Source organism: Zosterops lateralis (assembly GCF_965231275.1).
Source record: "Zosterops lateralis genome assembly, chromosome: 11".
Classification (NCBI taxonomy): Eukaryota; Metazoa; Chordata; class Aves; order Passeriformes; family Zosteropidae; genus Zosterops; species Zosterops lateralis.
Window position 1 is genome coordinate 9,360,739 of NC_139771.1, and position 27,160 is coordinate 9,387,898.

A 27,160-nucleotide genomic window follows, 5' to 3' on the forward strand; every position below is an offset into this window, starting at 1 on the left:
ATCTTAGAAGCTTGAAACTACTTCTAACACCAGCTTGAAGCCTTCAAGCAACATCCTAACTAAAAGCTGCCTTCATTTCAAAAGAAATTAAATTAATTGGGCCAGACCTAATGCAAAACTCTTTCATGCAAAATTAAGTGTGGCAATTTAAGCCCTTGTTTTCAAACAAGCTGCAACTCAGACAGCATGGAGGAGCCCAGAAAAAGGGTTTTTACAATCAAAACCTCCCAGTGATGGAGCAGACACTGGCATCACGGCAGCAGCTTGTCCCTGTCCTTTGGCACAAGCTGCTTCACGTTATGGTGCCCATCACTACCAAACACAGTGACAGCATCATCCACCTTCCTAGGCCAAGGGAAGGGTTTGTCCCTGCTCCAGAGAACACAACCAGAGCATAACAACACAGACAGGGCTGGCAGGTGTGAAGTGGCAAAGTCAGGAGGTCAGAAAATAGCAATAAAAACAGGCAATTGCTCATGCCCTCAAGCCTAGGACGGGGAAGAGATTGTGCCAGAAGGGACAGTGCAAAAGAGCAAAGCAAAACAAACCCCCAAAAATTATTGCCATTTTGGAACTGCCATTTACTGGATGGCACAGGGGAGCTTTCCGGAACACCAAACAAAAACCAAAGAAATATACAGGAATTAGGAAAGAGCAGTAACACTCTTATTGCCTAATTAAACGGGCATGCAGTCACAATAGCCCCACAAAATCCACAAATGACGTTAATTATTAGCTGGAGGTTACCTGAGAAGGGGCCACGGGCGGGAGCTGTGGCACGGTGGAGATCTGCAGGGGCTTCAGGGGGGAGCTGCTGGCCGGCACCTGTGAGCCCTGCGCCGGGAAGGGCGGCAGCAGGTGCGGGGCCGCGGGCAGCGGGCACACGGGCTGGCTGCCCAGCACCTGCTGCAGCGGGGCTGCCTGCGACATGGGCTGCTGCTGCTGCTGCTGCTGCGGGGACACCGGAGAAAACAAATGTTACTGCCTGGGAGTGCAAAGGAACCAGGCTGGCCGTGCTCCTGCTTCTCCCCAGCTCACTGTCAGGACAGACCTGGCGCTCAGAGTGCAGGGTCACAGGCTCATCAAGGCTGGAAAACACCTCTAAGATCACCGAGTCCAACCACCAACCCAGCACTGAAAGGTCCACCATTAAAACATGTCTCCGTGTGCCACATCAAGATGTGTTCTGAGCACTTCGAGGGATGGTGACTCCCCGAGGCCCCTGGGGTAGCTTATTCCAATGCTTAACCACTCTTTCACTGAAGAAAATTTCCCTGATATCCAACCTAAACCCTCCTCAGCACAGCCTGTGATCATTTTCTCTCCTCCTGTCCCTGTTCCCTGGGAGCAGAGCCTGCCCCCCTCTGGCTGTCCCCTCCTGTCAGGGAGTTGTGCAAAGCCAGGAGGTCCCCCCGAGCCTCCTTTTCTCCAGGCTGAGCCCCTTTCCCAGCTCCATTCCCTGCCCTGGTTATGCTCCAGCAGGGACAGCTCCCAGGAGAGACAGGCACTCTTAAATTTTAACACTGCACAGGAGCCCATGCTTAAAACACATTTAAAAGCAAGATTTATTAGCTAAAATGACAAGTGTTAACTGTCTTGGAGAGGTTATTTGTAACGACTCAAACTTTAAATCCCAGAGATTGTTCCAGTTGGCCCTGTGAAATCCCCACCCACTAACTTCCAAGATGAAGTTAATACCCAGCTCATCCTGGCAAGCAGAAGTGGCTACGTAATGGAGCAGGCAGAGAAAGTACACTTACTACCTGAGACACAATCAAACACAATAATTGCAGTAAAAGCTAGGTTCAGAAATATCAGATATTTCTGATGTACTGTAGTGACAGTATGGAAGCCAAAAAAGTAGCTTTACTTTTCCAGGAAAAGCAGTGCTCCCCTGGCCTGCCAGGCTTTGGACAGCAGAACAGAGAGAAGAACTTGCATTAAAGCTGGAAACCATCAGTAATAAATCCCACATTTTATGTGCTGTTGGTATAGCACATAAAATCTTCTTCTTCATTTCCCCTTATTAGTTCTGAAAGTACTTTAAAAACCCTCCTGGTTCAAAAGGATGACTCTGATGCATAGGCTGGCTCGGGATGACTTACTTGGGAGCCCAGGGCTGGTGGCTTCACAGAGCCTCTGCCATCCCATGTTTTGGAGGAGACGTGGCATCTTCCCAGGCACAACCCCAAACCCAGGGGAACAGCAGCACGGGCTGGGCTGGCATTGGGGCTGGGACAGAGCAAACGGGCCGAGGTGGGGCCCCCTGAGTACTGAGCCCTGTCTGAGGGATGGAAGGGGCCTCCTCACCCATAGGGGAGCTCCTGCCTGAACCCCGGGGCAGCACCGCATGCCCACAGCACTGGGCTGCAGTTCACAGAGCTGCAGCTCCCTGAGCCAGCCTTGCTCTCATGACCCAGTCGGATTAATCTGCAGCTCAGACAGCTGCCCATGGCTCATCAAGGGGACAGAGAGCGCTGACACTTGTGGCTCAGCCACCTCCCACTCCAGGAGACATTGCATTAGAGCAGGAAAACTGTGCTCAGTGAATGGAGTGGCTTCCTAAAACCTCCCTCTCAAATCCAGCCTGTGTCATAGAAAATGCTTGTGAATTGGATAAGGCACAGAGAGGGGAAAATATCCTAGCAGATTAGGTAACTCATTATAACCTTAGCAGTGTAAATGCACAGACATCCAAATTGGAAAAATAAATAAAAGTTTGGAGACACATTGATTCCATGTGTGATCCACCAGAGCACATAGATACACAATCAAAACAATTCATTCTGTAGGCACATGAATTTCTCACCCTAATTTCCCTTGTTCTGCTGTCCTGCCCTACCCTCCTTAGCATGGACATTCACTGGACACTGCTGTCTCTGAGGAACATTGGTGCCCTGGGAACTCTTGCAGAGAAACTTGGGGTTTCCAAGTTCCAGGCTGTTCCAAGCCCCAGCACCCAACCTGGCCTTGGACATTTGCAGGGATCCAGGGGCAGCCACAGGTGCACAGGGACAGCTGTGTGAGGCAGAACAGACACGAGGAGGGCTGGGATGGGCACGGCTCCTGGCAGAGCATACATGGGGAGGGCTGGGATGAGCACAGCCCCTAGCAGGGCAGACATGGGAAGGGCTGTGAAGGGCACAGCTCCTGGCAGGGCAGACACGGGAAGGGCTGGGAAGGGCACAGCTCCTGGCAGAGCTGACACGGGGAGGGCTGGGATGGGCACAGCTCCTGGAAGAACAGACATGGGGAGGGCTGGGATGGGCACAGCTCCTGGCAGGAGCCAGCTCTCACCTGCTGTCCGGCCAGCACGGGCTGTGGTGGCTGCGGCAGCGGGGCCACGGTGCTGGGCACCACCGGGAAGGGCAGCGCTGGCTCTGGGAAGTGCTGGGGCACCACGGGTGCGGCCGGCACCGCAGGCAGGACAGGCTGCGGAGAGACTGCGGTTACAGAGGGACACTGCCAGTGATGGAACAGACACAGCTGCTCTGGGAAATCTCTTCCAGGGCCTCCCCACCCTCACAGCCAGGAATTCCTGCCCCACATCCCATCCATCCCTGCCCCCTGCCAGTGGGAAGCCATTCCCCCTGTCCAGTCCCTCCCCAGCTCTCCTGGAGCCCCTTTAGGCCCTGCCAGGGGCTCTGAGCTCTCCCTGGAGCCTTCTGTTCTCCAGGTGAGCACCTCCACCTCTCCCAGCTTGGCTCCAGAGCAAGAGGGGCTCCAGCCCTCTAATTATTTTTGTGGCCCCTCTGGACACACTCCAACAAGTCCATGTCCTTCTTGTGCTTTGCTGCAAAGCCACTAAGGCAGTTCAGTGCCAACAGACTGATAAGGGGCTGAGCAGGTCACCGTGCACACGGGTGAGTAAAGAACACAACCCCTGGGACCCGCATCCTCCGGGAGCAGGAGCACAAATATGAACTATAACCCAGGATACAGAACTGTCTGCAAAAGCCTGGGACTTACTGCCGAGGGCTGCTGGTAGTGTCCAAGCTGGGGGAGGCTGTGGGGCACAGGCTGCCCCTCGCTCAGGGGGGGGCTGTAGACCCTCTGGATAGCCGGAGGGACGGCATCTGGCAGCGACGAGTAGATGACGCTCTGCTGGCTGCTCTGCGAGTCCGAGTACACCGTGGAGCCCTGGCCGCTGTCAAATGTGCTGTCAGCTGCAGGAACAGCCATTCTGATTAAAACCTCAACAACTCACAACCTTCAAGTGATGATTTTACAGCAGGGTCACCGTGGTTTATGTAATCAGCATTTCTACCACTCTAGCCCTTCCGTTATATAAATAAATTATACAACACCAATGTTATTCTCTACAAAAGGCCCACACTGCTTTCTCTCAAGCCAAAAAACATCCCCATGGAGTTCTGTGCACACTGATATTTTAGGCACATTAACATTTCCTTTAAAGGGCATAAGGTTGACATTAAGAATTGCAGATGTTTATAGATTTTGTAGGATGAAAGGAGAGGAAACCCCAATTGTCAAGTTCAGAGCAGATCATGGGGTCTTTCAGAATTCCATCTTCCAGGGATGCACTGACTAGCACTGCTTTTATTAGCAGCACTGAAAATTACAAAATTCTTTATGCTGTATGATTTTAGTCCAGCAAATCATGCTCTGCTTGAGTGTAGTGCAATTGAGGTCAGACAGAAACCCTGTGCAGGTTCCAGTGGGTTTGGCACACTCGGAGCTCTGTGGGAGTTCCTCGTGGAGCATTTGCCCAGTTAACCTGTGGAACTGCACAGCTACAGGCACTGGGCAAGCACTGGGTCCTTTGTCAACTGGAAATATTGGTATTTCTGATTTAAAAATGTCTTTTCACAACTTTTAAAGTGTGTAAAATACAAGTGCCCAGCTCTGTTTGTGCCTAAGTTACTACTTTGTTCACTTGAGAAACGAACTGAGACAACCAGACTGCAGCTGGACATATCCCAAGGACACAGATCTTCTAATAGGGATTTAAAATTCAAAAATCAAAGAAAACTGCAACACAGTTTAAAAAACCATCTTAAGTTACAGCTAAGCTTAAATACTAATTCTTTTCCCAACACTTTCCCATCTCTTCTTTCCATATTCTAAATAAAGTTTTACTTATTTGGCTTTCAAATAACACATTATTTTTTAATAGCACCAGAGATGACATTTCTCTTCAGTATTCCCAAGCTATTCTCCCAAATGTTTTTTTTTCCAAAATTAAACTCCCCTCTCTATTTATTCAATTCATTTCTGAAGAGCCAACATAGCCCTACTCTCATGATGGGATTTCTGTTGCATTAATATTCCATTTTATTACAAACTATTACTCAGGACCTCAAAGGGGGAAAAAAAAGAGTCTAATGGTAAAGTGCTAAAGTAAAAGCTGTGAGTCAGTCTCAGGTTTTTGTAGAATGTACATTACACACATTAAGGTAATTATTTCCACTTTTACATTTGACCTCAAATTTTATGAACAGGTGCCACCCTAATTTATAGAAGTCCTATGCTAAGAAAATGTTCAAATTATCTGATAGCAAATTGCCAAATAATACCAAGTACTGGTTAAAAGCTGAGGAGGAATAGGAAATAAATTGAGGGGGCTATATTTAGTATAGCATTTTGCCAACTCATGTCCAGCAGAGACACGGGAAGCACAAGTCACTTCACTGCAGCACTAGAAACAAAGCGTCATAATTGCAGTGTTCCTCAAAGGAATTAACATGAAATAAGTATATGATCAAAAAAAATTGAATTAGCTCATTTTAGCTTTAGATAAAAAGCTTTGTGGATGTGGCAATATTGTGAGTGTTATGCAAATGTGGCTATTTCTCACATCATGTAAAGGGATCTTTCCTGTACAGGCACACATGGATATTTCAGTATTCAAAGCAGACCTGAGTGTAGCCCTTTATAAAATACCTGAATTGAAGCAGTAGCCACTCTGTCTTGCTAAAGGTAATGCATTTTTTCACTTAAATGTGCTTTCGTACAAGCCCAGAACAGTAAAACAGAAACTCTATGATAATTGTTTAGTAGTAAAATATATAGAGAATTATACAGAGATATCTATATAATACTGTTTTCTTGAAACCTCATCGCTTTCAAAATCGTCATGCACGTGTCCCAGGTGTTTGTGGGGTTGGAGCACAGTGCAAACCCACCCACATCAGTCCATGTGGGTGCAGGTCAGAGTGGGTTTCCCCCTCAGACACCCATCCTCACGTGCCACGACCCAGCACGGCACTTACAGGCAACAGAGGTGACGCTGGTGGGCAGGTTCTGCTGGAAAGGGTGCTGGTCGGCCTCGGGCTCCTCGGGCTCAGACAGGACGTGGTGGCCCGTGTGGGACAGGTAGGTGACCTGGACGTGCTGCGGCTGCGGGGCGCGGGGCCGGTCCCCGGCGTCGGGGTCACGGCGCTCCTCCGCCTGCATGCGCGGCCAGATGCGCTCGCGGCGCCACAGGATCAGCGCCACGCGGTCCCGGATGGACTTGGCCACGATCTTCAGGTCGTTCTCGTGGAAAAACCCCGAGTCAATCTGCAGGGGAGCACACTCTCAGCAGGGTCCTGCCACACGGGAACCTCTTCCCAACAGAGAAAACACCTATTTGAAACTACACTGATTGATAGGGATTTATTTCTCCTTAGAACAGGAACCCAAGAGCTTGATGGGATGGGGTTCTCTCTCGGTAAAATTTCTATTCCTAATGCACTAAAAAACCCCAGATGTAATGTCTAAGACCTGAATATATACTGGTTTTAAGTACCACTAAGTACTCACCACCCTGCTCATCCATTGAGGAGAGCAAGTTTAATGGCAGATGGGTTTCCCTCTTCTTTTTTTTTTTTATTTTTCACACCGAAAGAAGAGGGAAAACAGGAAAAAGAATCTCTGAACAATGCACCTGGAATCAATCAAACTGCCCCTAAATCTGAATTTATTGCCTTAACCTTTCCAGCACACAGAGTTTTCTGAATTGCTCTGCTTGATAGCACAGCAAATTGTGAAGGACAAGATGTTAACAGAATTATGTCTCAAATTAACTTCTCTTAGTGAAGTCAGTCAGTATTGATTGACTTTTACAAAGAAAAAGCAGACTGCTCCCATTTGATGGAAAAGGGGATGAGGCTTCTCAGAACTCAACTGCTCAACAGATAAAATGGAAATTCATCTTCGTGCTATTTGTTTGCATAATCTCCTGCAGTGCAGGGTATGAATTTTCATTTAATAATGACCTGTCAGAGCTTTGCCTGCTCTCCCTACATTCTTAACATGCATATTTGGCAGATTTGAAAGCACTTACACCCATGGGGGAAATCTAGAGGCTTTCCTGCTTTGCTCTTGCCCAAACATAAGTCAGTTTCACATCTTAGATTTCCATTGCTAAAATTAATGGGTGCAAAGCAGCTTAAAACACAGCTTCATTTTAATGGAACCATGCCCCTTTGCAGTGCCCACTGGCCGGGAGAGCTAACTTCGCTTTCCAAACCCACTAGAATGTTTCCAGTTCCCTTTTTCCACATCCTCTGGGCAGGTGGGATTGCCTGACAACGAAAAACCCATCAGTAATGATAAATAATTCCCTGTACTCAGGTGGTCTCCTGCATTCTCTTCTTCCACAGCACAAAGTAACAAACTGATGAAAGCACATGGCTTTGGTGTGCCTCAATTCAAAAGGACTAGAAAAAGACATTTAGGAATAAACATCCCCCTTTTCTGCCCCTGCAACAGCCTCAGGTTTGAAGGCACTTCACGGGCAGCCACTTAGGTAAGCACAAATGTAGAATACAGATTTTAAAATTATTTGGGAATTATTTGGGAAAGGGTTCAATGTCACTGTAGTTCAGGCAGGATCGTTTAAAATATACTTTTCACAAGAGTTATTTCCTCTTCAAAATAAAACATCACAACTATGGACCAAGCAACTTAGAGAACTTGAAATTCCAAATATTTCCATCAATATTTAAATGGAAAATATAACAGTAAATAATGGTACCAGAGCAATTTTTAAACTAAATGAGTTCTGTAATGATATATTGCTGGAAGAACATTGGACCTACTGCAAACTAACGACAAGAAGACAAAGGAGCCTGAATTCCTCCCACTAAACCTGGAGTAGATGGTGATGAGTTCTAGCAGGGCAAGGTAGCATTACCAAAATGAGTGCCTCCTGAGCAGAACAGAGTGGTGATGACATCATTAAATGGGATCCCTTGGGATTTAGAGTCTAATAGGAACATTTCTGCAAGCACAGGAACGTTCAGACCCTGGCTCAGTGCCTCTGTGACTTTAGCACACCGAAACAACTGCAGCAAAAGCACCATCAAAATAAGAGTTCAAGGACAAGGTGATGGAACTGGAACACAGATTCTCTAACAAAGGCCCACAATTATTAAAATACGGAAATTCAGCAAGTGAAACTTATAAAAAATCCAAAGCTTACTCCTAACTCAGTGAATCCAGTTTCCTCTCAAAGTTTGGGGGTAGAGGGGCTGACCACAGACCCTTCTCATCTACATTTCTTCTAAGGAACACTAACAGAAAAGATGGGGGGAAGTGTTCTGGAGAATTCAATGCAGAATATTTTGTTATTGAACTTCTGAACTCCTCTAATGTATTTCTAGCTGCTTCCTCAAACTAAACAGACTCCAAATAGATTCAAAGACATTCAACAACCTATAGAAGCTGCCAGAAGGGCTTACAAAATATAAAAATAGACACTAGAGATGGTCCCTAAGCTCTGTAAATTGCAGGCCTCTCTTTTCAAACAATGTGTTTCAGTTAGTTGTTCCCTGTCCACTGCTTTCTTGCAGCAGTCATTCCAAAATCAATGCAAAGTGCCTAAACTGAACACCTGGAGTGGTTCAAGAGAAGTTACTTCACCCAACTCATTCCTGTTGTCCCTTGAGATTTATGCACTACTCTCTCTCTATTTTTTTTTTTTTTTGTCAGAAGTGTATTTTACCATTTCTTGTGCAACATCATCAGGAGTTTCCTTCTCCAGATCAAAAGTAAACTCAATGGCTCCATTATCTTTGGGTTTTCCTTTCAGTTTCTTAGGATCTTCTACCCAGAGTCTTAAGGCAATAGAGGATTTCCTACCATGGTCTTCTTCTGCAAGTTCCACTCTTACCCCAGTGTCTTCAGCAAAAAAGGCATGGCTTAATAAATCTTTAATTTCATATCTGCAAAGAATATAAAGAGGATTCAAACACTGCAAGTCAACAATTTCAAAAAGGTTTGTAACAAACTGCTGTTAAAGGTGGAAACATTTACACATTTTGGTGTTCACCCATGATGAATTTCTGTTCTTTCTGAAAAGATGTGGGATTTTGAAAAGAAAGTGAAATAGAAAAAGTGACATCTCCCATTTCTCAAAGCTTTAGCAATATTTATACACCACAAGCACTTGGAGAAATGCAGATTATTGCTTTGTTCAACTTTTTTTTAAGTATCTGAGCTTAAAGAGTACCAGGGAAGAGATTCTCTCTAGGCAGTCAGTTGCAGTCCCTAAAAACTGTATTTGTGAGAGTCAGGAAATGCTGAGCACAAGACAAACTGGCAGAGAGCAGTAAAACATCAGTTTGGAAACCCAAAGCTGGAAACAAGGCACAACTTGTGTCCATGCCTAGAGATCAGTGAAATCTGCTACAGCACCTCGTGGTGAACCCACCAGACCAACCTTTACCCCCCACTGCCCCCACAGACTCTTCCAGTGACATTTTTGGACTGTTGAAACCAAAATTGCAGGAACACCTTGCTCAGCTCCACAGTCACACTGAGGGGCTGAGACACACCAGCACTGCTTGTCCTGACACTGAATGTCAGCAAAGCAGGAAATCATTTATACTTGCACTTCCAAGCTGCATTTTCTCCTGCACAGGGGAGACCCATGGAGCAGAGCAGAAATCCACAGACAGTCCTGAAATCCCTGCATGTGTGTTATTTAATACAAAACTCAATGCCTTGAAACAAACCTTTCTTCTTTGTTTTTGCAGATGCACTCCCCAATTATTTCCTTAATTTCAGGATCAGTAACTTTCTCAAAGCTTGCTGGCTTTATACCCTAAAAGCATAGAGAAAAACAATTTAATGTGAAAAATAATTACATTATACCTCTAAATTAAGCATATTTTCTCTGCATTTTAAATGTAATTCAACCCAGGAAGTAATTTATACTTTCAAATTGTTAGTCTTGATGCAAAACTGAGTTGATGATTTAGGGGTACTTTCTTTAAAAATAACATTGCACTTCAAAATTAGTACACTAGTTTGCACAAGCTCGATCACACACAGGGAAAGTATCCCTTTTTCTTTACCAACCTTTGCAAATTTTACCTTTATAGCCTTTGGACTCTGAATGAATATTCAAAGAAACAGCTCATTCCAAATTTCAAAAATAACCATTTTCTGAAACTATTCCTTTTATATTTTTGCCTTAACTCTCAAAGCATTAAATGAATAAAGACAAATAATCACAGTTTTCTTCAGATAGCTAATACTGAAAAGGAGTCAAAAATACCTTGGAATATTCCATATTCCTGTTTCCCACAAACCTCTTGCTTTTTCATGACCCAAACACTCTCCAACACCTTCCCCTCAACATAAAAACATTAAAGACCAACCCCAAAACCAAGCAGGGAAGCAGGAGAATACACTCAACAGCTCTGCACTGCTCCTGAATTTCCCAGGGTAGTGTTAGAAACCTCCTGGGAATATGTGACAGAGCAGGTGCAAACTATAAATCTCATTAAATCTCTGTCCAATGTTGGCATTTTTGCTGGGAACAGATTTGGAACAGCAGCCTATGACCATGGCCTTTCAAGGAGAAAATCCAACTACCCACTGCAGAAGAAAACCCTGGGAAGCAGAATCAGTGTCTCCACATCTATGTAGATATTCAGCTACAGATGACAAGGGGCAAACAGTTCTTCTGTTTATTTGTGACATCCAGCTTAAAACACAGAATTAATTGATTCCCTTTTAAAAACACATTATTACCTCTACCTACTAAACCAAGATGTATTTGGATGAAAATATGACAAAATTAATTGAGAAGAGATGATGCAGTTAGACCCTATCACTTAAGGACCCAACTACTTCCAATGAAGTCAATAAGCAGAATAAAAAGGAAACACAATTTCCTTTATCTAAAAAACCAGAATGCGATTAAGCACATAACTGAATGGGAATTGGACATTTAGCTCCATTCAAACCCTTTTAAAGTTTCACTCTGAAATAACAGTAAATAATGGCTCATGCAGTCACAGATAAGGAGCCCTGCAGAGTGGATTAAAAGAAGAAAACAAGTATTTTCAAAGAGAGTCTGCAAGTAACACACTGAATTAAGTCTTGAATAGATTTTATGGATGAATTTCAGTGAGGGCTGGAGCCTCTCTGAGAATTTCTGAATATTCCAGCACCAGATTATACTTTTATCCTTTTATGAACATTCTGTTGCTATTCAAGCCTCAGATTCTGCTTCAAGCTTAATTAATTAATAATTTTAGGGCAACAACCCCCTATTTGTTTTAAAACTCTAGAGTGAAATATGTATATCATAAATTTTGAAAAAAACAGTAATAAATATACAGAATAGTCACACAAAGACTGAGCTCCTTGGTTTTGCTTCAGCAGAAAGCTGCAGAGATCCAAAGAAATCCATTTTTGTGAAAACAAACCAAAATAATCCATACACAAGGCTGGCTGTGACCCACTAAAAAGAACTATTTGCTAAAGCAAACCTTACTGATGAGATGAGATGAGATGAGGGTTCAAATTTTGTGTATTAGAAAAATGTGTGAAAAGGCACTGGAGTACCCAGCTGCAAACCCAGGCTGGCTCCAAGGTGCACTCTTAAGAGAGCTCTGACACCTGAATTAGAAATAAAAGCAAAGCACCACCACAATGTATTTTCAGCAGGACTCCTCTGCACTCTAATTCACCTTTAAGCTACAGGAGCCTAGTGTGTTCTCCATCAGAAAGAAGGATAAATCTATACATTTCAATTCATTGTCGTTTGCTATGAGAAAACTGATTTCCATATTAGAGTGACATTCTCCGGGAAGAAAGGGTAATAAGACCGAATTAAGGCTTTAACCTGGAGAGGGGCAGGTTTAGATTGGACACAAGGAAGAAATTTCCCCCTGTGATGGTGGGGAGGGCCTGGCACACAGTGCCCAGACCAGCAGATCCCTCTGACTGGCTCCCAACATTGATCTTGCAAATTGCTTCCACAAATACAAAAAGCAACTCTTCCACCAACACTTTATTTTCCCCATCTCTGGATGGAACTCCTCTCCAAACATCCATTGTGTTACTCTGCTGAACAGCTAAGCCATGAATAGATGACTAAAACAAACAAGGACAAAACATGTGGAGTGAAGCACTGAACAGAGCAGCTCTGCCAAAGTGTTTTCTCCCTGTCCCTGTGCCATAGGATGCTTTTGTTTCTCACTCTTCATTAAGCTCTCCAAGGCCATCTCACTGGGATGCTGCAAACCCTGCCCTGCAGCACAGTGCCTCTGACAATGAAGGGGGATTCTATCTGCCATCAAAGGACTCATCTCATTCACCTCAACAAAAGCCATCTGTCTTCCCTGAGCATTCCCAAGGAAACGTGGCACCAAAATGCAAAGTGTATTAGCTAAGAAATTATCCATGACCGTTTGAAAGCTGTACAGCCTCCTATAAATTAAAATATACTCAGTGCCACCACACGTGAAAGGCAGGGCTCACTGGGTGGCATAAGGATAATACAAGTTCCTTAAATGTTAAAATATATAAACACATATATAAACCATGAGCAAAATGAGAGATCAAATAATTTCCCTTTCAAGAATTTCTCTGTCTCAAGCAGAATGATTTATTCTGACTCCCTCACCACCACTTATTCCCATCCCCTTCTTTCTGAAGCAATTTGATTTGTGATCCATTGCCCTCCAGTACAAGGCAGCTGAGTCTACAGCCAGATACATACAGACATTGAAGTTGCCTCCCTCATGCTGAGGGAAGAAACGTGCTGCTTGTTCTGCAGTGTCTAAAAACAGCCTCTTGCCATTTTCCATCAGCAGAGCACACTTTGGAGGAGCAGCACGTGATGCTCTGAAGGGACACAGCAAATGCCACACAAGTCACTGGCATGTCTGACCCGCATCAGTCAGTGTTCTAGAGGCTTTCCTGGCCCCTGGAAGTGCCCTCCACCCCAGAGACAGCCTGCTCTGGGCTACCACTCCACCTTCCCCCTGGAAGGTAATTCCGGGCTCATGTCATTCCTAAAAAAGGAAAAAACCTTCTACCAAAAAAGCTGTAGCCATGCTTCCTACTGAAACTGCACCTTGGCACACACTCTCTGGAGTCACTGAAATGAAGGTAAAGCTCTCAATTTTACCAGGACTTTGTTCCATGACATCACTGTGTACAATTATAAACTCATCTCTGTTTCACTCCAGAATGCTGCTCCACCTTAATGCGAAGCTAAGAGGATTACCTGCAGATCTAAGAAGATCTCCAAAAGCCACAAGAAGTCCATGCAATGACATTCACAGCATTATTTGCCTGCTGTCATTGTGCCACAGCCACAGCATTTATTGTGTCTGTGTGCACTATGGCATAGAGCCTGAGAACACTGAGAAAACCTCCAATAGTTGATGAGAACAAACAATGTGAAAGTTTCACATGCAAACCAGAGCACTGTCCCAGGGTGGGCTGCTCTGAAGCACAGGTTTGTACTCCTAAACCTGAGGAGATGAGCAGGAACTGCCAGGAGAGGCTGCTGCTCTGCTGAGCACCCTGCAGCACGTCCCTAAGAACACACTGGGCTGGAGTAGCCTGGGAAGGTCACGGATTCCGATGTTTCATCAGTATTGTCTACATCAAAATCACTTGGCAGAATGATTAAACACACAAAAAAAAAAACTGAGTAAGAAAAACCATCAAGTTATGCATGAAAAATGAGATTATGGCATCAGAACGAAGGGCACTGCAAATATGCTGACCAGGAAATCACTTCAAAGTGAGCTGCGGTAAATGTGGCTTGGCCTTGCTGCTTGGGAAAGATGTGTTTGCTATTTACAGTACAGATCCACTTTCTTTTATGTTTACACTTCATCATTAGGGCTGAAAGGGCAAAGAGAGGTGACCAGCTGGAACAAGCATGTCTGGTCTGTCAGAGAAATGAGCCCCTCTTGCACGTTCCCAAACATGACCACCACCTTACCCTAGACAACTGCAAACATACAGCACATGTGGAAAAACAGGAATGCAAAAATTAAAGCAGCAACTAAGCCATAAGAATATGGTCAGGCACAACAAAAGGTCACTGAAATAAATTAAGTATAATAATCTTACACTACAGAATGTGACATATGCTGAAATAATAATGTCTCAGAAAGGTAACGTTTACATTTTCTACACCAATAACAACAACCAACGTGTGTGACGTGGACAGCCAAGACTTGAGGTGTATCTCATGTCCTAGTAGCAGGCAAAGGCACGGTACAGTGTGTGGACACAGAGCAGAAACTACCGAAAAAGATATTATAGAGGCAAACCCCAAATCATGCCCTGCCTGTACTGGGAGCAGAGGGAATACCAGCTCAGTGGGACCCAACAGAAGGCAGGCAGCCTAAAGATCTTGTTGGTTGTCACTCCTTAATGCAAACTCTAGCCAGCAATTCCAACCCCTATGGATGTTATCAACACGTCTGGTGGTTGCCACTGCAATGCTGAGCCCAAGGCAGGAAAATAAAGTGATTTTATTTTGTACTTTTTAAATAAAGGCACCAGGCAGCTAGACACAGGAAACACATTTTACAATGGACTGACCCTCAATTTAAAACACTAGCAACAGTATTAATATTTCTGGTGCAAAAAAGCTCCAGCTTCATGAAGAAGTAAAAGTCTCACTGAGAAGCTGCAGCATTCAGGGGCTCTGCATCCTCACCCATCCAAGAAGATCAGAGCCACCTTCTACTCTAGTGAGCCCCAAACCTAATCTAATACTGGAAGAAAACAGCCTAATTCAGCCTCTTAGGTTCATTTTTGACTGTATTTCAGTCTATAAGCCTCAAGGCTCACACAAGCTGCCGCATCACCAGCCCTAACTCTTCATCTGAGTGATTTTAGAGCTACTTTGTCTGTAGCCAGTAGTGCCCCAGCCCAGGGCAGAGCCCAGTGCATGGTGCTGGCTTAGGACCCCACACCCCAAACTCCTGCACCTCCTCCTGAGCTGCTGCCTCCCTCAGAGCCCGCAGGGCACTCACGCTGCTCGGAGCTGGGTCCCTCCTGTTGCAGCTCCCTGCAGATGCAGCAACACTAGAGAGGCTGTTGAGCCACCAGAAGGTTCCTCCTGGGACAGAGGATCTCCCCCAGGACCAGGCTCCTCCTGCACCCTCACCCCAGAGGTCCACCCCCTGCTCCTCCTTCCTGCCTGACAGTTGTGCAGCTCATGGCATTTGACAGGGCTTTCTCCACTCCACAGGGAGCTGGTTAACCCTTTCCTTGGAAACACTGCAATGCCAGTTTTGCCATCTAAGGAATCCTGGTGCCTTTGCTCCTACTGCTACTGCCCCAAATTCAGATGAAAACCACACACCCCTCATGCTGGTACCTGATCCTTTTGTCTTCAGCTACCCTTACCAGACAGTTCTGCTTCAGAAATACCCCTTACAATGATCTTCCCACAGCTTCTCTGCCACTACATGTTCCATGTGATAAACATCATCTCCCACCTCTCTGAAGCTGCCAGCATAAAGTCAGTTTTACAAAACAAAAATAATTCACCATCTAATCCTGAGCTGTGTAAAGGTTACTGCCATAGAAAACGAGTTGGCTCAGGCTTCCCTCAGTGGTAAAAAAATGACTACTTAAGTCTAAAAATTGAAATATATCATCTAATTAGGAATTCTCTGATTAATCATTATTCTTTGCCATCTTGGATATCGCTCTGATAAATGAGGCTTAGGAGCCTTGCAAAGTCTTAATTACCCCTATTCCAGATGGCTACGAGGTCTGCACAGAGCTTCTGTGGGTACATGGAGCAATGAATGTTCTCCCTGGATCCAGGTGCACACATACATTCCCAGTGACACCAGCTCCCATGGTGCTACTGGGTACCTGACCCATCTCACATGCAAGACATGAGGCCACAGAGCCTAAAATCAGAACAGCCTCTTCACTCTGAGAAGCTCCAGAGTCCAAGGTGGTGTCCCCTAAGCTGCCCACACTGGCAGCATTTAGGCCACGTCAGAAGGACCAGACCAAAACAAAGCCAACATCCCCTGTGCAAAGATAATAAACACTGTGATAAAGGACCACAAAATAACAGAGTAACCAGGTGTCTCCAGGATCACAGAATCACAGAATGGTTTGGGTTGGAAGGCCATCTCATTCCAACCTCCTTGTAATGGGCAGGGACCCCTTCCACTAGACCAGCCAGAGCTCCAAGCCCTGCCCAATACGGCCTTGAATAACAAGGATAAAGGCAAGGAACTCCCCTGAGCCATCAAGCCCATTCCATGTCTCTGAGAAGCTGCAGCATGGTTTGCAGCCAGCCCATGGCACAGAGCATGGCCAGCAGAGCCATGGCTGCACACACTCCCTGCAATGCCAAGGGAGCTGCTACAGCCACAGCAGGAAGGTAACTGCACTGCTGAGCAGTTTCTGAGGCCTTTGGGGGGCTTTAGAATTAGTTCTGAGTGGCTCTGGGTTGAAAGCAACACTCCAAGAAGAGTTAAATCACCAAACATCAGCCCACTAGGCTGTACTTGTGGTTGATTGAGATGAAATCAGTGACAAGCATTACTGAAAATATTTGCTGTAGCTGCATCCAGTCAAACACACTCCGAGTGTAGAACTCTAAGTTTACACATAAGCCTGAACCAGGTTTGTGTAACCCAGAGCTCAGATCCCTCAACGTCCACAACACTGTGTACGCTCAGCAGTACCAACACCCCATCAAAACATGCTTTTGAACCTTCCAGTGACAAGACCCAGCAGCAGTGAGAGAGAGGCACTCACACAGGTTACTTTTCGGTAGATTTGAGCAGCATTCTGGCATTCTGAGTAAGGGTATTCTGAGGTAGCCATTTCCAGCATGCACATTCCAAAGGCGTAGACATCCACGGACTCATCGTAGTGTTCCTCATACATCTCCGGGGCCATGAACTCTGGTGTGCCTGCACACACACACAAGGACAATGCTGATTTTATAGAAGTCTAAACAGCTTTAACCACAAGCTTTTTCATTGTAACAAATGTGCCCAGTACAACTGTGCATAGGTGCATATAAGATCACTCCAAGGGAGCTCCAGCATCCCTCAGGGAGGAAATCTCAGGTCAGTGTAGGCATCCCCATGCCCATGGCTTGCTGACAATAACCCAAAGAGGGGAAGCAGGGCTCAGGGGAAGCAGGGCAGGGGGACGGGGAAGAAAAAGAATGAAAATTTTAAAAAATTAAAATAAAATGCGCTATGGTCCATTTCCTGCCCACGCTGACACGATGGAAGGGTTCTGGTTGGCTAGAGAGAAAGATGTGCACAGGGCTGGGGAGGTGAAAAGGGGAGAAGAAATGAGAACCTTCACTCTTATTTTTATAAGCGCAAATTTGCCCTTTTTTTTTTGTTTCCTCCAGAGATACAGAGTAACCACCAGCAGGCAGACAGCACTTTGAAAGCCAGTAGTATCACAAATCACCTATAGAGTCATGCACTGAACATCAAACCTAATTCTGTCACTGGTTTAGTGGGACAAATCAATGACGCTACTCACAGAACAAGGTCCTACTCAACAGGGATTAGGATGTCAGGAATCTGATGCAACTGGGTAAATATGAAGGGAGGCACTGGGAGCTGCAGCTTGGGGACAAGCAGCAACTTCCAACACCTGCAACATCTGCTCAGCAAACTACTCTGAAAAGGGGGGGCTTACAAAGCAAAATAGAAAACTATTAACACTTGAATAATTGATTCCAGGAACTGTCACTCATACTGTAATTCACACTTAGGAGTAACAGCTGGTTTATTCCCTTTCTACACAGAAAAGATGAAGGAAGAGAGATCAATGCAATGGTGTGTCAAGGGATGCCAAAAAGAGAGTGGCAGGTTTTGGACCATGAGAAAGACCCAGATGAAGTCAGCCTGTCCAGCCCCAGCACCCAAACTGCCCCAGCCCTGGCAGGTCGCACCAGTGCTTTGTTACATAATCACTAATCAGCAGATAGAGCACAACTGTAATTAAAGTAACACATAATCAGAAAAAATAATTCTGGAATATCCCAGGATGGTTTGGATTGGAAGGCACTTTAAAGATCATCTCATCCACCCTCTGCCACAGGCGGGGACACTTTCTACTATTCCAGGATGCTTCCAGCCCCATCCAACCTGGCCTTGGACACTGCCAGGGATCCAGGGGCAGCCACACCTGCTCTGTGCCAAGGCCTGTTCCAGCCTCACAGTAATATGTTTCTTCCTAATATCCAACCTAAATCTCCTCTTCTCCAGTTACAAGCCATCACCCAAGTCCCTAAGGAAACTGAGGAAACCCCATCGCTGGAGGTGTCCCAGGCCAAGCTGGATGGAGCTTGGAGCAACCTGGGCTAGTGCAAGGTGTCCCAGCCACGGCAGACAAGAAGATCTTTAATGCCCTTTCCAATCCAAATCATTCTAGGATTCTCTCACTTCTCCTAAACTCTTTTTAAATAAAGGACAATCCTCAAAATTGGGGTCTGCTTTTGCACACATTTCTGAAGTAGACTAGACCTAACTCATGAACAAGCATTTCTGTAAAATTAATTTTGCAAAATTCAAGATTGATCTCTGCCCTTGTTTATCTTCCTTCCACTTAAAAGCCACTCATTCCTCCAGCCATAGCAAACCAGCCAGACCCCTGTCAAGGAGGCTCTGTGCAGTCCCTCTCTCTGGGTGTTTGTTCCAGCTGTCACCAAGGCAGAGGCTGCTGCTCAGAAAGGGTTAACAGCTACCACAGGGAATTATTTGGAGCCGCTGTCTTGCTTTAGAAGGAACACAACTCGGCAGCAGGACTGAATCTCATGAATTACGGAGCATTTAAAACAAATCTGAAAAAGTGATAGCAATAGTCTGAGAAGCAAATGGAATACTTGGCACCATTCCAAAACAGGACAGAAATGACATTTTCCCCCATTCCTTGGGATGGAAAGGAATACCTACAAGCATCCTTCAGCATACCAGCAAAAGGTGCAGCTGTTCAGCACCCAGCTGCTGTTGGCAGGAGCAAGTTTGCCCTGGCTGGCTTCCCTCAAGGCACTGCCTCCATCCCTCCCAGCCACGTGAGATGCAGCTCTAATGTGTCTTTGGAGCTGCTCCCTCTGCAGAGGGGGCAGCATTACTCATCACCACAGCTTCCAAGCCTCCTTCAGTCTCTCCCTGGACCAGTGCTACTCATGAGAATTATTAGCTCGGTTTTAGTGCCAAAACGAATGCAGACACTCTGCCAGCATCCTGCAGCCCTTGCAGTGTCAAATTGCTTTCAGACATGAGTGAATATTGATGGTGTTCTGTTCACAACTGATTTTACAAAAATCTGTATGAGTATTAGTTATATTCTCACCAATACTGGTATTACTGATGTTACTCCTAGTATTGGTACAATACTATTGTATTGGTACTACTGATATTATTCCCAGTATTGGTATTACTGGTATTATTCCCAGTATTGGTACTTCTGGAATTATTCCCAATATTCGTATTGCTTACATTATTCCCAGTATTATTATTGATGCTATTCCATGTATGTCCCACAAACAATTGTTACCCAGCAAAAAAATTATTTGAAGAAATACTGACCCTCAACAGAGAAAAACATCACCAGTTACTAGAAGTCAAGAACTAGAGAACTTAAATATAAACAAATGTGAATTCACTAAAAATCAATGAGGTTAAGCAGACCCACAACAGCCAAGTACACATTTGAAATTTCTGTTATTTTGACTTCACAGGTACTGGGCTCTCTGTGCATTAAGGATATAGGAGGAAGGAGAAGAGGAAGTTATGTTACCATCACCTACTGGTTCCCATTTTTATAGTGGTATAAAGGCAACAGTCCCAAACCCACTTTAACCTCCACTACCAATCTGCAACTCAAAAATCACAACTGCAAAATGGGAACAGATGTTCAGTAGAGAGCCACAATACTGCCCGAGGGAGGCCAAGGAGAACAGGAGCATTACCTATGACACTTTTGGCAAATGAAGCTCTCTTGAGTGTTGCCAGACCCAAGTCTCCTATTTTCACAGATCCAGTTGGTCCAGTAATAAAAATATTATCACATTTCAAGTCTCTGTGAATTATTGGTGGAGTTCTTGTGTGCAAGAAAAGAAGACCCTTCAGGATTTGCCGACACCAACTCCGCAGGACTTTAGGTTTCATCACTTTAAATCTCTTCAGATACCTAGAGCACAACATACACACAAATGGGTATCAAGGAAGTGACAACATTTTATTAGAGATCTGAGGGGCTTTAACAGCTGAAACTCCGTTATGGATAAAAGCCCCTTATTAGATGCCACAAGAGCAGCACAGAAATATCCCAAAATTGAATGAAATAGATCTTTTCAATGGAGGAATTAGAGCATTCAGTTTTAGGGAGGATGATAATAAGCATTTTTGGTGCAAATACAACCAAATATTTTGAAAGTCTAATAGTTCAGCAATTCATTTCATGCAGAGAACAGCTTTAGAATATGTTCATGTATTTCAAATCAGAAGAATACTGAAGTTTAATTTCAACCACAAGACTGGGACCTTTGCACCACGCACTTGCATTTCTTTCCTTACCTGTGGGGCTGGTTTGCAGGGGACATTTGGGGAAGATGCAGGGCCTGCTAATGCACTGGCAGAGCAGCACACTGGCTGAGTACTGCTCCCATTGGGGCTGAAAATCTGTTCCAGAATCCATGCCAACTGCTTTGTATCAACCTTAACAAGACTGTCAGTACCAGAAGCTATTAATTAATGCTGTTTAGGAGATAACCTAGAGCACCTTCAGCCTCCAAGAGATTCTACCATTTGAGTGCTATTCCATTTGGATTCCCTTACAAAACATGCAAATACAAGCACAAAAGCAAGCCCCAAACACACCCTGACAAAGGCAAATGTCACAGGCAGAAGATGAAACGCCAGAGAGCAGCTCTGAGTTGCATAACCAAAACAGGGGAGCAGGCACAGAGAGATGGAGGCCAAAATTCTGCTGTCAAATACTGTGGTTCAAATGCGGGGACAAATGACAGACACCAGAGAACAGCTCCATTTCTTGCTTTTATCTAGAGATGGCTTTTTTCAGCATATGAATGTAGGATTTTGCTATAAATGTCTGCTGCTATTCTTATCCCCTTGCCAGGAGTGCAGTACTTACGTCTTCAGCGTTCCAGAGGTCATCAGCTCGGTAACCAGCACAATGCATCTTTTGCCTTTTGCACAGGATTCCCAGAAGTCATAAAATCTCACGATGTTTGGGTGCTGTAGACCTTTCAACATTTCTGCTTCCTCTTTAAATCTCTGCCTCTCCACTTTTGTGAGTTTTCTGTCCTATAAGCCGAAATGAGACATTATTGTTAGCAACGGACAAAAATAAAGGCTCTGCATTGCCAGGGCATTCAGAATTTTAGATTTGTTTTATGCTTGTGACAAGAGCAATTATAAAATCTTTTATGTAAGAGAGCAGCAGCATGTATGAACTAGGGCACTCGGCCTAAATCCAGCATCAGGAAGACAAAGAGATGGCTGTGCTACGCCATGCTCATGACAGCACTAATATTTCAGGCACCATGAACACACCCATGGCATGATGGATCAACCCTCAGCTGTTTCTTCACATTTGGATGTTGTGAGGCTCCTTATCCAAGGGACTCATGCCCACAGGATATCATTTCCAGGTATGGATGTTCTCACAGCCAGGACCCCAAGGCTCCCACCACCTCCAGCTGCCCCTGGGGTGCTCTGGCACAGAGCACGAGCTGAGGTCCCTGCTCACCACAGTGGGCTCTGCAGCCCATCCTCTTTACCTCAGGCTGAATTAAATCGTGTCACCTTCCAAAAAACCCCAAACACATCCATTTTTCTATGTGTTTGCTGTTCTGTTTCATTTTACAGACTTTTCCCTTCTTTTTGGTAAAGGAAGAGTTTCCAGCTGTCCTTCAACTTCTTCCATAGGCTGCATATGTATGGAAATTCTTTAGACTAGAAACGTGAAAATGTCATGTTCTACTACCCTGGTTTTCCTAGAGAATTTCAGGACATTTCCCACAAGCTCTGAGCTGCGATGTGACCCTGCCCAGCACAGGCAGAGCCTCTCTGCCCCTCCCACAGCTCAGGAGAAGTTCTGGGGCTGCCTGGACCTCCCCAGCACACGGAGACCTCCAGCAGGAAGCCTGGACACTGGCTCTGACCTCTCAGGATGATGAAACAGAGCAGCAGGGGAGTTCCAGCCCAGATCCCACCATCATTCCTGCCTGGTTTGCCTCCCTTGGCCAAAGCACTGCCCACCCCCACCCTAGAAATGGAGCTCTGGGATCTTTAGATGGTTCCCTTACTCAGAAAGCCAAAGGCTCACCAAGATCAATTAGTTCATATTTTAACCTCAGACTCCTTCCTTTTCTCGAGTCACTTGGGCACATCTGCATGAGCTGCTCTCCTGCGTAGAGTGAATTAAAGCTGACTTGTAGCCAAGATGCAAAAGGATCAGCCACTGCCCTTTCCACAGCCTGCCCTCACCCACAGTCCCAGACAGTTCCAGATGGGAACGAGAATTCCCATGGCTACAAACCAGGCAGCTTCACATGGAGACCTCATCAGAGGAAACACAGGGCTGGAACTGTGATTTGGCTCTTCCTGGATGACAAATCCCTGCCACAGTGCTGTGTGTGCATGGAGGGAGTGTTCCCATCAGGACTGGGGCTGCTCAGGGGGTTCTGCTCCCTCTGAGATCCAGCCCAGGGCAAACCCTGCAGCAGCAGCCCTGGGGCTGGGCAGTGCAGGTGAGCTGGCCTGGCTCCCCAGGGCAGCCCCACAGGGACAGCAGCACACACAATACCCACAGCTGAGCCAGGCAGCACCTCTGCTGCTCTACATCAGCTGCCTTTTTCTAAAGCAAAAAAAAAAAAAAAAGCTAACAAAAACCAACAGAAAAACAGGCTGTCTAACAAGTCAGGCAAGAAGAGCCACAGAATTGCTCTCAAATCCATCACTTCTTCCCTACTGCTGAGTTTCCTTCTAATTTAAAACCTGTAGAATAAATCAGACACACTGCTGTTAGGAAGGAGAAGGAGCAAGTCCCTGTGCAAGGCAGGAAGAGCAGAGTGGGAGCTGGCAGAGAAAAGGAAAGGGGGCTGCACGGATCCAGCACATATGCAAATACTTTCCAAATTAAAAAAATATAGTAATACCATAGTCCTTGACTCTCATTTCCAGGTTTCTGAGCACTGTGAGAACTTTTCCACTGCTACTTTGTTGGTAACTTTTAAAACTATCCTTCAGCAGACAACCATATTCTGTATATCCTACATATTGCGAGTAGGATAATTTTGGCAATTGCAACAGAGCGATTCTGGAAGGTAAATGTGTGTCTTATTTGTAATTACAGTAGAAAAAAATCTGGATTTTTCCATCAGACTGATATCTGAGCACTGTTTTCCAGCTGGAGAGGCAAGGCCAGGGCCAGGGCAGAGCAGCCCCTCCTGTGGCTCCACCACGGGAGGGGTCCATGGGGCCATCAGGGCTCTGCCAGCCTCCCCTGAATTCCTGCAGCCTGAACCTGACACAGGAGTCACCGGCAAAAAGATAAGCTGATTCTGAAAGGGCTTCAGGGACAAAGTGTTTTCTGCTCTGAAGCAGCAGAAACACCTGTTTAACTGCACGACTCACTCAGGGTTTCATCCAAACCCAAGAAACCTTCACCGGGGTCACACACTCATTCCCCATCATATAATCCACACAAGGCAAAATGTCCTCATCCTGAACCTAAGAGTGCAAGCCTGAAACAATCTCCAGGCATTGCATTTTAAGAGAGAGAACAGGATTGTCTGGAAAGGTCATGACAAAGAAAGGTATTCACAGACTCATGTGATAGTTTGGGTTGGAAGGGGCCCTAAAAATCATCTAGGTATGAGGAAGAAATTCCTCCCTGGCAGGGTGGACAGGCCCTGGCACAGGGTGCCCAGAGCAGCTGTGGCTGCCCCTGGATGCCTGAAGTGTCCCAGGCCAGGCTGGACATTGGGGCTTGGATCCACCTGGGACAGTGGGAGGTGTCCCTGCCATGGCAGGGGTGGGACAAGATGGGATTTAAGGTCTCTTCCCACTCAAACCAGTCAGGGATTCCATGAATTTCCAATTAGCACTTTACAGCCTCAGTCCTGGTAAATCCCACACTCATTTAAACTGTATTAACACGATGTTTGCAGCAAGAAGATACAGAGAAGTGAATATCCTATCTATAATCAAATTTCTGCTAATCCAATACATGGATGTTTTCTGCTTCTCCCTACTCATCACAGCCAGGGGAAAAAATGCCTCTCTCTGTTAATATAAAATCTATCCCTTCATTCAGTTACTTATGTGGAACAACAGCAAAGACAGGAATTAGTAATATAATGTGTTAACAAAAGGAAAGGGAAAACTTACAAATTAAATTTCTGGAATGGCACCCAAATTAACAGCAGGAACATGTTCAGTTAGTCATCCCCAAGCATCATTTCCTCCAGGTTGTAACATATGGGCTCTGACTAAGGATCTGAAAATTATACAAGAAGGAGACTATCTTTCACCTGAGCCTTCAGAAGATTTCCAAGATTAACAAACGAGGTCAAGTTTCTCGCCTAATTCCTTCTGAGGAGGGAACAGATTTGGGCATCAACTCCACACCCCCACCATGAAGAAAGGGGGTCTTGCAAAGAAGATTCCATAAATTTTTCACATTTAATGCCTAGAACTGTGTAGGAGCAGGGTCTGGAGCACAGCTGTTGCAAACCAGAAAGTTGTGCTGCTTTGCAGTTTCACAGATTTTTTTTTAATTTTCTCCTTTTAAAGTCTTGAATTTTCACTAATGTTAAAAAAAAATTAAACTACTTCCAACAATTGGATATCTTACCTATTTCCTGGCCCAAGGACTTCTGTGTCCAGCCAGCCTATAAATACTGTTTTCTTGAGAGCCTTGTGTTTTGTTTTTAAACTCTTAGACTGACACAGCTGCATTTACTGCTAGTTATTTAATTTTGTCTCATTTTGAACAGATGAAGGCCTGACTGTAAGGCAAGCAGGAGCACTGGGTCAGAAACAAGGGCAGGGCTCACCTCCATCACACAGAAGCCTGACCCACATTGGTGATGAAGAAAGAAAAACCAGAGGCAGTTCTGACCCAGGGACAGGAATCCAATACCTACATCAGCAGAATGAACATCTGTTCAGATGATTCCATTCTCACATCTGCATTCCAAGTGTGTACTTTTGCTCATGTACTGCAACTACTCCTCTAATCTGAGATGGCCTTGAGGGTGAAATCAGCCACGGGACCCACCACCAGCTGCTCCTGTGGAGCTGCCTGTCAGCTTCCCGTGGATTTATGGGCAGCAGCACAGCTCTGCTCTCATGTACCAGCCCCATGCCTTTAGTATCATCCTGCCTGTGCCATAAATATCTAACAGCATCCAGGACCTTTCATTCCCACACCCAGTTTTAAGTACTTATCACTTAAAGCAATCCTAGAGGATAAAATCCCCTCTCTGTGAACAAACAGCAGATGCCATCAGACAACTTGCAAATCAAGAAAAAAAAAATTTTACAGCTTCATTCCCTATCAGAATCCAGCCAACATTCCTCTTCAGTCAGTCACCCTCGGTAAAGTCACAGCCTGCTATTTGTCACCAAAGCCCAGGGAGAACTCATTTTCCAAAGGCACAAAAGCAGTCCTTGTCCCCATGGATACTCACAATTCAGTGAACAGGAGCTACAGAACAGGCTGAGGAAGATTTACTTATTTGCCTGAGTCATTGCTAGAAATCTATGGAAAACCAGGAGCTTAATCCAGACCTTTAGGGCTAAATTTGGCACAGCAGAAGAGGCTGATCATGCTTTTTTGCTGGATGCAATCATAGCTTGCTGCTTCTAAATTGATTAAGGCACATCTCAAAGCCTTAGAGCAGAGGAACATTGGGATTCACATCTTCTGCTGAACCTCAGAACTTCAGCAGCTCATCCTGCAAGGGCAGGAGGAAAGGGAATCAATACCCCAAACCTCCAATCCCAAAAGAGCCAAACACACCCAAAAAACACCACACCATGGATAGAACATGGGTTTTAGAGGCAGAAACCTCCCAACACCACGGGCAGAGTGTGTTTTACAGCTGAAAACCTCCCAACAAAACCACACCATGACAATCAATGCTTAAACAAAAAAAGTTCTTGTCATGAGCAATTAAATTAATTTCAGGTAGCACCTCCTTAACCTCCTTAATTACCAGTGCTCTACAGAAGCTTGTGATTGCAGATGAAATACCAAAACAGTTCTAACTTGCCTCACAAAACACCTTTTTGAAAGACTCTGAAATCAATGTGTGAAAAAAGCTCCATGACACTACATCTACTCTGAAAGGAAAAAGCCCTAACCACAAAAAAACCACTTCAGGCGTGTCATGAGAACCCAGTGCTCCAGTATTTTCTGGAATCCCTTCTGAGCCCAGCATTCACTGAAGTTTAAGCAACAATTGGTTGCGTTTTTAAAAAGTGTTTTGCTTCAGCTACTTCCCATAACCCACAAACCCAATAACTGGGCAGGTAAATCACCCTCACTCTACTGGACTGGTCAGCACAGGAAGGATCCTCCAGCCACTCCTCGGAGCCTCAGTCCTGGGCTGCGCCATAGCAGGAGTGGAGACAGACATTTCAGTGCTGCTGCCTAAAAAACCACCTTCAGAGAGGTGGAAATGGGAGAAGGAGCCAGAGACAATGCCCTGCCCCCAAAGGGCTGTTTCCCCGTGTGCTGTGACCTTTAAAACCTGTCCCAGCACCAGCGTGCTGCTCCTGTGCTGGGAGGAGCCATCCCCTCTGTGCTTCTTCCATCTCCCCTCCCTACCCTAGGGCAGTTTGCAAATTAACTTATTGTACAGGTATGAAATCCTCTTATATTTCCTGGTCTAGTGGAAGGTCAT

At 45.3% G+C, this 27,160-nt stretch overlaps 1 protein-coding gene across 1 annotated transcript in view; it reads right to left on the reverse strand.

The window, feature by feature from the left end:
* The window catches only part of WNK2 (WNK lysine deficient protein kinase 2), an 80,769-nt gene that overhangs the window by 29,206 nt on the left and 24,403 nt on the right, over nt 1-27,160 (reverse strand). Inside the window, exons 2-10 of the mRNA XM_083869276.1 lie at nt 21,376-21,548; nt 20,192-20,412; nt 17,005-17,162; nt 9,963-10,051; nt 8,951-9,170; nt 6,234-6,522; nt 3,970-4,166; nt 3,298-3,432; nt 748-939 (exon numbers count right to left, since the gene is read on the reverse strand). Coding sequence (XP_083725402.1) covers nt 748-939; nt 3,298-3,432; nt 3,970-4,166; nt 6,234-6,522; nt 8,951-9,170; nt 9,963-10,051; nt 17,005-17,162; nt 20,192-20,412; nt 21,376-21,548 — 1,674 coding nt within the window. The remainder of the gene's footprint in view (nt 1-747; nt 940-3,297; nt 3,433-3,969; nt 4,167-6,233; nt 6,523-8,950; nt 9,171-9,962; nt 10,052-17,004; nt 17,163-20,191; nt 20,413-21,375; nt 21,549-27,160) is intronic.